General features: G+C 33.4%; 1 protein-coding gene and 1 pseudogene across 2 annotated transcripts; one reads left to right on the plus strand and one right to left on the minus strand.

Annotated features, from left to right (window-relative positions):
• The first annotated feature begins 44 nt into the window (after nucleotides 1-44).
• Nucleotides 45-2,807, plus strand: LOC148235586 (putative citrate synthase 2, mitochondrial pseudogene; annotated as a pseudogene).
• A 5,945-nt stretch (nucleotides 2,808-8,752) lies between these two features.
• Nucleotides 8,753-13,257, minus strand: CaMKI (Calcium/calmodulin-dependent protein kinase I). 2 transcript variants are annotated; one of them, XM_088183800.1, is made up of 4 exons: nucleotides 12,655-13,257; nucleotides 10,481-10,875; nucleotides 9,174-9,436; nucleotides 8,753-9,070 (listed from the first exon to the last, which is right to left on the minus strand). In XM_088183800.1, exons 1-3 carry the CDS (start codon nucleotides 13,174-13,176, stop codon nucleotides 9,223-9,225), a joined length of 1,131 nt encoding a protein of 376 aa, XP_088039926.1. In that variant the 5' UTR covers nucleotides 13,177-13,257; the 3' UTR covers nucleotides 8,753-9,070; nucleotides 9,174-9,222. The 2 variants fall into 2 exon arrangements, with proteins under 2 accessions (XP_088039926.1, XP_088039924.1); XM_088183798.1 differs by having other exon boundaries at nucleotides 8,753-9,436.
• Nucleotides 13,258-13,353: the final 96 nt, after the last annotated feature.

The following is a 13,353-nucleotide window of genomic DNA, read 5'->3' on the forward strand; positions in this document are numbered from 1 at the left end:
CATTCATTTTTTAATATATATTTGCCATAAATATAAATATTTACCCAAAAAATATTAAAATGGCAGATAAACTTATAAGGACCATTTATTGACAGGTGCAACTGCAAAATTTTAATAACTTAAAAATATATTGTCATCCTAACTTCAAACAATATATTTGTATTTAAACTCAAAGTAATTGAGCATAAAATATTTTAATCAAAAATATTACTATTTTACTTAAAAATAATCTTAAATTTTGGCTGTTTTAATCAAAATTAAATTTTTACCCAAAAATATTTAAAAAAATATACTATCAAAAAAGTACCAAAATGCCAAAGTATATTTGAGAAGCTTAAAACTTTAAGAAATATATAATATTATCTTTTATAAACCATTCGGTGACTGGTGCAGCTGCAAAATTTTTGACAACCTCTAAAAGTCATTATTTTTTTATCCATGTTGGTACAAAAATATATCTATAAAAAATTGTCAATTAGTTTGTTTTGATTTTATGTTATTTTTTCGCATTACCTAATAGATAAAAAAAATGTGCAACTAATTAATTTAAAGACAATATTTTGTTGTTGTGTGGCCAGTGTTTGATTTGACCTCACACGGGTGATACGGAACGTAGGTAAGATTTATTTTATGGCAACTAATAAAAGTGTAATCATTTTTTATATTATTTATAGCATAATAATGGCGAGCTGTATTTCAAAGCATATCTTTAACCGCCTGAAACATTTCAATCCAGGATTCAAACGTTTTTTGCACGCCGAATGCACCGATCTCAAGACAGTATTATCAGATAAGATTCCATTCGAACGGGCGCGTATTAAGGAATTCAGACAAGAGTTCGGCTCTAGAAAAATTAGCGATGTGACTGTGGATATGCTTTACGGTGGAATGCGTGGATTGAAAGGTCTCGTTTGGGAGACGTCTCTGTTAGATCCCGAAGAAGGTATAAGATTCAGAGGGTTTTCGATTGACGATTGCAGAAGATTGCTGCCGAAAGCTCCGGGTGGATCTCAGCCGCTTCCTGAAGGACTATTTTGGTTGTTAATGACCGGCGAAATACCGACAGAATCACAGGTTAAGGCACTGTCTCAACAATGGGCGGAAAGAGCTCATTTACCGGCGCATATCATCAGATTATTGGATAATTTACCGCCGGAAATACATCCAATGACGCAATTATCGTGCGCTATTACTGCGATGAATAGCGAGAGTAAGTTTGTTAAAGCTTTTTTTAATAATGCGCATAAGCTCAAGTACTGGGAATACGTGTACGAAGATGTGATGAACATCATTGCTAAAGTTCCGATCATAGCTTCGATTATTTACTGCAATGTTTTCAAAGGCAAGAGATCGATCGGGTCCATCGATACGAATAAAGACTGGTCTGCGAATTTTGCCACAATGCTTGGTTATTCCAGATCAGATTTTGCCGAAATGCTACGTTTATATCTGACGATTCATAGCGATCACGAAGGTGGCAATGTTTCCGCTCATGCCGTTCATTTGGTAGGATCTGCATTGAGCGATCCGTATTTGGCATTGGCAGCTGGGGTGAACGGTTTGGCTGGACCACTACACGGATTAGCGAATCAAAACATGTTAAAGTTCTTGCAAGATTTGCAAGAATACATTGGAGATAATTCACCAGATTTGTATACTCAACGTTATATTTGGGAGACGGTTAGATTGGGAAACGTCATTCCGGGATTTGGACACGCCGTTTTGAGAAAAACGGATCCGAGATACACGTGCCAGAGGGAGTTTGCTTTGAAATATTTACCAGATGATGAACTGTTCCATTTGGTGTCGAAGTTAGGCGAGATAGTACCGCCGATTTTGTTGGAGACCGGAAAGGTGAAGAATCCGTGGCCGAACGTAGACGCACACTCTGGCGTTCTTCTGCAGCATTACGGATTGACCGAAGTAGATTTTTACACAGTCCTCTTTGCGGTCTCGAGGTCGCTGGGGGTTTTGGCTCAACTGGTGTGGTCCAGGGCGCTCGGATTTCCCATTGAACGTCCAAAATCAATGACGACAAACGAATTGCTGAAATTGGTTCATTCTAACAATAATTAAATACATGTAAATATTATTATAAAAATACATGAATTTTTATTCTATTATACAAATTACTATTTCATTTTTTTAAACATATTTTAAGAACAAGATAATAAAAAAAAAAATCTGATATGTACCTATCCATGACTTATCTCCAGAAGTGAAATTATTTCGTTGCCTAAGTTGATTCATCACCACTATTACAGCTTGTTATATAAATTCTGGATTGTACAAAATATGCACAGTAAAATGTAAGCTTTCTTTGAACGTGATTCGATTGATAATGAGTGATTGCCGTGTTTTAAGTGATTCTCGAGCGAGAGTCAGTACTGTAGTCGTCGAGTGATTGACAAGAGATTGATTGTGTTACATCTTTTATAATAGTGCTTTCAGGACGAATGGGAGATAAGGCAAAAATTAGACCCAGTCGCATTAGATTTTTGCTTCACCTCCAAGATCATCCTCCTTAGTGAAAGCTGGTTTGAAGGTGGCCGTATGATAATTACAAAGAATATTTATCTATTTTATTAATTAATTTGGCTGCTTATTTATACACTTAACAAATTTAATCAAAAGATAAACAGAATATAAAAAAGATTAATATTATAATTTATTTCTTAATGCACGAATGTGTTTCTTTATTTCATTGTTTTGCGGATTGTCCTAGGAATAATATTATACAAATACCTGGCCGTACTCGTTTTATTATACTAAGCTATCCTTAATTTGTCTCTATTTCTAATTTTACATCTATGTATATCTATATTTCTTAATAAATACTTATTAAAATACTCTGGTAACATTATTTTCTACTTATATTATATATAAATACTAAAATATCCATCCTTTATATTTTTGGAATATCTATTCATATTCCTACAGCTAGTAAATCTATTTTTATTTAAAACTACTCTTAAATTTATCAAAAAAATATAGGTACATGTATAATATTATTGCACAATAATTAAAGTGGGGTAATATAGGAATAGTTACAATAATGATTAATCGATGAATTTCGTAGCTTATGAAGAAAATTTATTGTAATTGATGGTTTTTAAAATTCGGTGTGGCTATTGTGCAATTCTGGGTGTTATGCTAATTTCTAATGCTTATTGTTAGACAGGAGAGTTACTATATTTATCCGTGTGCGTAAACCACTGCCGCCACTAGTACTTGGGCCTTACGTGTCCAACCCAATGGGCGGCATCCAGCTCTTGAGGACTGGATGAGTGGGATCCACCCCCCGTAGTACTACTATTATTTTTAAGTCTCATTAGTGTTTCTCTCGAGCGTGTTAGGATACGTTCTCTAGACTGCCTGCATAGCATTTGTATTGCATTTGCTTTGCTTGCATATGCATTTCGTGTGGATTCTTCATTGTTTGACTCAGTCCTCCTGAAATCAGAGGGACGTTCGTACTCGGTTTCAGCTTTAGCCCTCGGTTCCCTAAGGACCGAGTCCTTTGGCCAGCTTGCGTAGATATGCTATGTCTTACTCGTCATTGGTAGTCCAAAGGACACTACCTCGGATGGGTAGTATGAGAGTTTGGGATTCAAACTCAAGAGGAGTCCTGCCTTCTCCCAAATTGTTAACGGCGAACTCCAGCGTGTGGTCGACTGGCACCTTTTATTGTTAGACAAACAATTATCGTTTAATGGCATTGATAAAATCACATACAGGGAAGTAATTTTTAGGGGGGGGGGAATTTGCCCCCCCTTGAATTTAGCTGGAAAAATGCATGTCAATTAACGAAAATCGAAATACAGTAGTTTAGTAGAAAACTTTTAAATATGGTGAGATTGAAGCATATTTTAATACGTATGCATTTATAAAATAGGTTCTCAAACTTTGCTGTTGCGAAAATTTACAATTTACATAAGCAATGCTGTATTCACAAAATAATTTGAATTTAAAGTTGCAAATGCGGCGACTATTTTAAGCTACTGTTTTGAGTTGTTATACGCACAGCAATACAGGACTGTCTTGCATTTTTATCGCACCTTTCGAGTTATCGCCTGTGTTTAGTTATCATAGATTTTTAAAGTAGAACAAGTGAAATTCTTAATGGGGCCTATTTATATATGTATTTATTTAGATTCTATTATGGTCAAAACATTATTATTAGTTTGTCACAAGGTGATCGGAATATCTAATGCTTAAAATGGAATATATTTAATTTGAGGTACTATAGCTTTTTTCAGGAGAGGTAAAAATCCACAAGTAAAACAAAAATTATTTTTATAAATAACTTTAATGATAATAAATAATCCAAATTAATCCAACTATAATAGTTTCCATAGTAATTTCTTTAGTGAACCAGTTTATTTCATTATTCTTACACACATAAATTAAAATAATAAAATAAAATAAAACATCAGTGAGAAATAATAAAAACAAAAACAATTAACAAGTGGGCAATGCTTTATTTACATTGATATTCAAAATATGGCCAAATACCTACACATACAATAAGTAAAATGTTATTGCCTTACCACCTATATAGTGAAGAAACGTTTATTTATATATTTAGTATATATATATATATATATATATGTATGTATTAAAACTAGTGACCACCGATTAGAGAGAAATAGAGATAAAAATGTGTCTCATTATAGACTTAAAAAATCGCATCAACTGTAATAACATAACGCGCGTTATATAGATAAAAACGTCGAAAAATATCTTATTAAAGACTCTCAAAAATAAACTTTTACAATAGACTTGTAATATAATAAATAAATACACATTTGCAACAATAATTATAAACGAGACGATAGAGATTTAAATTTTTAATAAAAACGCAATATAATAATAGTTTTTTCTTTTATATCCTTCATATATAAAAAAGATCTATGGAAACATTTCACAGTCAAATGAGTATACAATTCCCTTTCAGTACATTGTTTTTTTTTCCCGTCAATATATATTTTACACCACACATACACACTTATAGGCTCAAATAAAATAAATAAACAACGTAAATATTACAAGTAGTAAAGGCCAAACGACTTGAGATGAGACAATTTGTACAAAAACAGTCTAGATATAGTCACAATATAAAGGTTTGGCCATATGTTTTGATGCAAACATAAAGTTGAACACATTTCATTTAAGTATATAATATTTAAAATAATAATAATAATAACAAAAGAAACAATAAGAACTCGACGTGTGCAAACATATTATAAGCATAGATTTTTTTCTCGATGACCCATCAATTTTTGTCCACGAAAGGAAACTCATATTTTTCTCAGTCTTACCCCGTCTAGAACAGAACAAGAACGTATAATTTACAGGACGGCAACCGATTTACATTTACATAGAGCTCATTATGACGTCTATTGATTCTATAATTTTATGACCTTACGGTCTGTAGGCACCCATCTGTCGATGTCGGGGTCAATGTTTTTTTTTTATATTCAATTTGTACAACAACAGGATAAGATCATTGAGACAGTCTAACGAGAAACAGGCCATTGAAAGAAAATCCGCAATGTGTTCGGAAACGTTTATCGTTCATAATAAATTTCAGTTACAATAGATTATTTATATATAAAATTTTGAGATAGAATATACATATTTTAACATAGATGATATGAGCGTTTCATCGTCAAACCATTCCACTATATATGTTTTATATTAATAAATATATGATTACCCTTCATTTCATAAAAGAAAATAAATAATCCTGACAGCCTCCGACAGCTCTAAAAAGGAAAGTATCGAGCCTCCATAATTTATCACAAGATTCATATGCAATTCTACTTTGATATATAAGACTAACGTTGACATGATATAGCATGTATTAGGTTGTTTCATACGAACAATTTAATATTAATATAAATAAATTAATACATGCAAATGCTTATAACACAGAAGTCTAATCCATAAAATGCCGTATAATCTTATATTTCCATATTTAAAGCTTAGAAAACTATTTGAAATCCTTATTAACCGCTTCCCTGATATATTTTTATTTTATAAATAATATCAGAGGTGTTTACATGTACTGCTTTTTCAACCTTTTAGTTGCTAAAATTCAATATATCGGATTTTGTTACTTTGGTAAGAATGCAAGTTCATAATTGCATAAAGAATCGGATTAATTTTTAATGTGCTGTAGTTTTTTTTGCTTTATTCATGCTGTATACAGCAATATTTAGATAATCCCAAAAACTCGGCAATCAAAGAGTTAAATTATAAGAAACATCGGATAGCGTGAGTGTATTTTTAGGAAAAAATATGTTTATATTTTTCATTGACTGCTTTAGCTCATGCATCAGATAAACATTAGAGAGAATTAAATGGTATTTCAAAGAAACTTATAGATTAAACTGCTAAATAACCCTTTGATTGCCGAAATTTTATATATCAGCTTTTGTTACTTCAGCGAAAATTGCCTGATCCAATGATCTGATACGTTTTTATTAAGATGTTTAAAGAGCATTGATATTTAGATAGTTATAAATCCAATTTTAAAACGATCAAGTAAACGGTTAAGGCGGATCAAGTTCAAACGTTTTAAAATAGACTCGTGAGACAATGCAACGATACACAGCAAGCGCACATAACAATTGCTGATGCGACTTCACTACACGTCGCTTAAAAGCGGAACAATGTGCGTTTATAAACCGATGAGAAAAGTACACGTACGTTTGTAGTAAGCCGTTAAAATACATATAAGTACAGAGTTTTAAGTATGTGCATATACACGGCTGAGGTATTGTATTGAGTTTATACGTAGTATCGTAAACGAAAACACTCATGTGCAAATATATAAATGTACAAAAATTCACATACATACAAAAATCTAAAAGCGCGTTCGTCAGTTAGCGTTACACATCAATTCCGGAAATACATGTATATAATTCATCAGACGGAGGAAAGCAATTCAGACCAATAACGTACTGTAAGTTTTAAACTAGGCAACACTACGGATCTGATGAATAAAAGCAAATCTAAATAGACCCTGCATATTATTGTTACCGATCTGACCGCTAAAAACTAAACGCGAGAATATGCTTATCGAGTATCAGGTACTTTTCAGAAACAGCAATGACGAGACAATTCAATTCGGAAACGATACAAGATAAACGATCGGCGACAAAGCACGCAATTAAGCATTTTCATAATATAAATTATACACATACATATACGCATTAAAAAAAATATATATTTTCTTATATAATGTATATCGATAAAGTGTCTAAACATCCATTTATAACAATAAAATGTGCAGGACGGGCCAAGAATGACCCACCTCACATTTATCATATCTAACGAAACGATAGTACACGGAAGATTCAGTATATATATATATATATGATTTGAAACAGACTAGTTATAATGATTTTTATTAAATAGTCACATTGTTTTTCAGTCATAATTAAAAAATAAATATTTTTTAAGTACAACACTTTATTAATTTATGCACCGTGCACTCCTGAGTACCTTAAAAATTCAACGAATGCGTCCATCGTCGCATATTTAGCCTAATAAAAAGGAGAGGAATGTTAAAAAATTCAAAAAGGTTAAATAGGGTAATTTGGATATAAGTATGCATATAAATTTATATAAGTGATACATATTACAACGAGGAGAGGACACGAAAAAACAACGAATGCTAATTAATCGATTGCTTTCCACAAACACGAGATAAGTTCAGTAGTTTTTATGTCAATCGGACTAAAAACGAATGAATTTCTCCCATGGTCGTAGATTACGCAATAACAAGATCTTAGGACGTAAATTAAAATTTATACATCTAACGATTAGGTTATACAGTGCTCGCCAAGGATCAAACTCATAAGTTTGTTTCAAGCTTCAATAAGCAAAAATATATTTTATTATATTATATTATATATATTAAATATATTAACGCTTAACAGTTACACATATATAAATGTTTACCGATAATCTTTTTGCTGTAAAAATACGAGCCTTCGGTGAATTTATTTATCATATTAGAAATTTCTACTCAAAATATATATTTACATCAATAATTTATAATTATTGTGGCACATTTATGGCCGAAAGTTTTGACAATGCAATATCAATCTTTCAACTCGGTTAAAATCCAAAATATTTACAACAACTCGACCCCAAGTTCTGCGGCCTCAGAACTCGCGGGGTTAACAATCACAAATCCGAACCGACTATAATATGTACGTACAAGTTTTATATATGCGTTGTTTTAGATTGGCGTAAACAAATTGAAGAGACACATATTTTTTTTTCTTATTCGAATCAAATAATATTAACATTACGTACGTTAATTACACATGTCCAAATTTAGAAAATCTATTCAAGTTTTTTTTTTAAATATTTTTGTATTACACAAGCAATATAATGGACATTATTTTATAAACTAGTGAGACAACACCCGGGACGCCCCGAGTTTTGTTAAGAGAACACTTGTGAAGTATTTAAAAATATTCACTTACATAAGTATCACCGAGATCTTTCAAGATCAAAAACAAAATGAGAATATATTAATTGCATTTAGAGAGATTTTTAGAGAGAAGCAACATAGTCAACGATTAAAAACTAATAAAAATAAAAACATTATGGAATGAATATAATACCAATTACATTGGAATAAAAATATACATATGTATTTAAAAACCCACAACTATGGATCATCAAAGATTAATATTCAACAGAATCTCTTTTATTCAGATTTCAATATAACTTTTATTTCACTTATCGCTATGTTTTATATATAGTATATATTAATCATCATTAACCGTACATATAAATATAACTAATTATTTAATATCATTATTCTTATATTAATCGGTAATTTAAAATCAATCTTCATTGTATACTTGCCAAGATTGTCATGTATGTTTCCATTTTTGTCAACGGTAATATCATTCATATATATATTATGACAAATAGAGATCTTAAAATATAGATTAATATAAGATAATGGATATGAAATAATTTAAAATAAAAACCTTCTCATTACGGAATGGAAAGAACGGAATCATTCTCAGCTTTTGCAAAGCTATAAAAAAATCAAACCATAGATTATTGGCATAAAACGTGTTTGACACATTGATAAAAAACAATATAAAAATGCGTAAAATCTGTCATGAAAGCGGAAATACCTTCGAATAACGAATGTCATGGAATCAAATATATAACGGAGAATCTTCTTTACTGGGGTCCTCTCGGCTGTGCTGCTTGGCGCGATGATCCGCCGCTGCTGCTCAAGGCCATGCGTTGCATCTGTCGGATGACAGTCGTGGCATGGTAGGCTTGTTTCCATCTTGACTTGGCGAAGTTCTTCTTCAACTGCTCGGAAACAGTGCCGTGGATGTTCTTGTTCCTGGCAGCGTTTCCAGATATCCAAGGATGTCCCAGTGCTAGTCTAAAAATATAATTAATATAAGAAGCTTTTATAATAAATATATATACAGTCGACCCCCTTATAGCGTAGAGATTGGGACTTCGTTATAGGAATACTACGTTATAGGGGACAAGGCTTAAATTCTTTCAACTGTATTTTGTGAATTTAACGAAATTGGCAAATCAAATTTTTTCCCCATTTTTATGTATTAAATGACCTTGTATTAAACAAGACTTATTATTAAGACACGCGCGCGCGAAGAGTATCCTTGGTTTTGTGAGTGCCAGGGGAGTTAAACGCAACAGTTTTTAAAATTATTTTTTAAAATTCGTAAGTCTGCAATGAATAAACAATAAATATAAATTATTAAACTTTTTCTGCAGTATGTTTTATTTTAGGACATTAATAAATCCTATTAATTATATTTAAAAAAAAACAATAATGGCAAAAATGAAAGCAGTTAAACATCTTAAATCGTGTGATTATGCATTTAATTACTGTCAGTGTCATCTAATATCACGTCCATCAATACCTTTTTAATATCTTAATTTCATCATCACTTTCATTAATAACAGGATAATTTTCTTTATTGTCTTCTGACTACATTTCTTCTCGAATTTTGAAATAAAAAATTAGCCAAATTTAGAAAGATTACGTATTATTTTAAATGTACTAAAATTTGAATGTTGGATAAGTGTCTCATATCATATATCTAAATATATTTTATGATTCATTAATTCTTTTTAAGATTCGTAATAGATATGTATTATATAATTAAATATTTTTATTATATAAAATTAGAACGGTTGAAAGCTCCTAAAAAGTGTATACACAATGTATTAAAAAGCGTGTACATTAATTTGCTCGATCATAATTTTTTCCATAGCTATACAAAAATAAATATTTTTCTACTGTATTGTGATGAATATCTCTGGAATGTTATAGCGCGGCGGCGTTTCGCCTGTCACAGAATACGTCTGCGAAGTCAAGGGACAAACAGTAACAAAAACTACGCTATAGGAAACTTTGCTAAATGTACTGACAGAAAATCGTGAAATTACTCACTTGCAAGTGAAGCGCTTTTCAACATCGACGCACATCAGATGCCGAATGAAATCTTTAGCCGAGTCGCTGATGTCGTCCCAGTACGGAGAGTCAAATTCAAAGTCACCCTTGAGGATCTGCGCAAAGAGATTTGCATCGTTCTCGTCGTAGAACGGCGGGTAACCGCACAGCAAGATGTACGAGATGACGCCTATGCTCCACACGTCTACGGCTTTGCCGTACGGTTTTTGCGCGAGCACCTCGGGTGCGACGTAGCCGGGAGTGCCGCACGCCGTGGCCATTATTCCCGAGTCCTCCATCTTGGATAGACCGAAGTCGCTGATCATGATCTTGCTGTCTTCGGCCGGACTGTAGTAGAGGAGGTTCTCCGGTTTTAGGTCGCGATGGACGACACCCTAAGAGATGAAATAGTTTAATTTAAAAATTGAAATAATGTTTTATGTGCGTATAAAACAGCGGCCGTACAAGTTTTGTCATCTTATCGTTTTCTTTTAATGTTGTTTTTATCTATTTTCATTTGTGTCAAGCCTGTTACACAATAAATATATTAAATAATCTGCGATTTATGTGACTCAATAAAACAATTCTGATAATAAGTATTTTCTTTTAAAACCCAATAGCTAAAATATTATATATGAGGCATAATGTAATATATATAACGTTATATATTTTTAATTTGATATTGTAACATGTGGACGAATCAAAGTCAGAATTTATTATATAGCGTTTTTTGTGAAAAGCAGCATTTCCAGAGGGATAGCAATAAGTACAACGATTCTAGTGGCAGTTTACTTAGAACGCAAATAATTTCCAATATCAACACCATTTTTTTTTTGTAATTCCAAGGCTGTAACTATATCAGATAATGGTCGATTGCATTTTACGAGACTATATGCTGCGTTGAGTATATTGACCGTGATATTGTTTGCTTATATATTTAACCCTTTGGAGTTTTTTGTCCACACTTATTGGACATCTGTTTTTTACTTGCAGCACATTTTTTCTCAAGTTATTTGAAATTACATCTTAAAATTAACGTTATAAATAAAATAAATAAAACGTATTTTAAATATTAATATCATTAATATTTAATTAAATATATTCATTCAAAATGGCAAAACACTTATTAAAAATACTTTGTACTACAAAGGTTAATACTAATGGTCAATGATTATTTCGAATAAATAATGATGCTTTAGGCGAGGACGTTAAATCCAAACAAAAGTTTTACGAATGGTATAAATGTCTCTAAGACTACCGCAAAGACGTCGAAGATGACAAAAGAGACGGGTGGCCGAGCACATAAATCACCATTAGGGAGATCATTAACATGTTCACCGCCACGTGCATGTATACCTGTGTTTTTTAATGAAACTAGAGGGAAAACAGTGATATATATATATATATAGGTTTAAAATTATGCTTTTCAATCAAATTTTTGTAATTGGCGGGCAAGTTCTAACGGCACACCGCTAGGATTGACAATGGTGTTGCGAAAGTAAAATTTTTTTAAATGATATTTTATATTCAGTACAGTGATATACTCATCATAATATTTTATAATCGTTAGAGTTATCGCCATAATAATATATAATTGGTATAGTGATATAATTATTATAATTTATAATTGTTATAATGATCTGTGAATTGGGAAAATTTTGATGGGTTTATCAATTAAACTACTCTACTATTTATAATTAGAGGGATTAATTTATTTATTGATGATAAAAAATGGGTTTCTTCATCAAAATCAAACATTGTGGGAAACGGATTAAGTCACAAATTACGTGCCATAAATCAAAAAGTATTAAATATCCGCCCCGCCGGCTTAAGAAGAAATTTGTTTTCTTGAAAACGGCTTTTTGTAATATTTTTATCGGCCAACTGCAATATACTTGAAAAAACTCGCCACAAAATCTACCATGGATATAAATACTGGAAACAAGGAACACATTTAATAAACTGGAAATAATATTTTGAAACAATCTTTGTAGAAATTTGAGTGCAATTTCAACCAAAATTAACACAAAATTAATGTTTATCACGTACAACATCTAGAGACGTTGCAAATCATATAGCATTTTTTAGCATCAACAGAAATATGTAAATAAGTTATTTGAGCGAAGAGCCTTTTCCTTAATTAAATAACTAGAATAGTAATATAATTTTGCTACCTGTTCGTGCATATAGTCGACGGCTTCCAAGACTTGGCGGATGAGATGAGCCGCGTCCTTCTCGGTGTAGGAGCCCTTCTCGACGATGCGGTCGAAGAGCTCGCCGCCGGTGACGAGCTCCATCACCAGGTACACCTTGGACTTGTCTTCGAACGTCTCGAGCAGCTGGACGATGTTAGGGTGCGAAAGCCACGGCTGGCGCTCGTCGGCGGGGGCGGGGGCGGGCACGGGCGTGTTGGTGCTCTGCCGCGCCAGTTCGCTGAAGCGCCGCAGGACGCGAATTTCGTTCTCGAGCGAGTCCTCCTTGCCCTTGAGCGCCTTCTTGTCGATGATCTTGACCGCGAACATGTGGCCGGGGCGCTCGCGGCTCTCGGCCAGGCGCACCTCGGAGAAGGCGCCGGTGCCGAGCAGCTCCTTCAGCGAGTACTTGTCCTCGATGAGGGGGGCGGAGTCGGCGCCGGGCGCGCGCCCCTCGGAGCGCCGCCCCTTCTTGGACGTCTCCTTCTTGCCGAACAGCGGCATGTCGACGCGCCCCGCTCGCTCGCTCGTTCGCTCGCTGTCTCGCTCTCGACCGACTGCTCCGGGCGAGGTCACCGCAGCTCTGCGTCCCGCGACGTCCCGCGAAACGTTCGCCCGATATCCGAACGATCAACCGCTGCCGATCAATCGATCAATCCGACGAATGACACATGCGCCATT

The sequence above is a fragment of the Plectrocnemia conspersa genome, unplaced genomic scaffold, assembly GCF_051122295.1.
Source record: "Plectrocnemia conspersa isolate PC_06_02 unplaced genomic scaffold, ASM5112229v1 ptg000004l, whole genome shotgun sequence".
NCBI lineage: Eukaryota > Metazoa > Arthropoda > Insecta > Trichoptera > Polycentropodidae > Plectrocnemia > Plectrocnemia conspersa.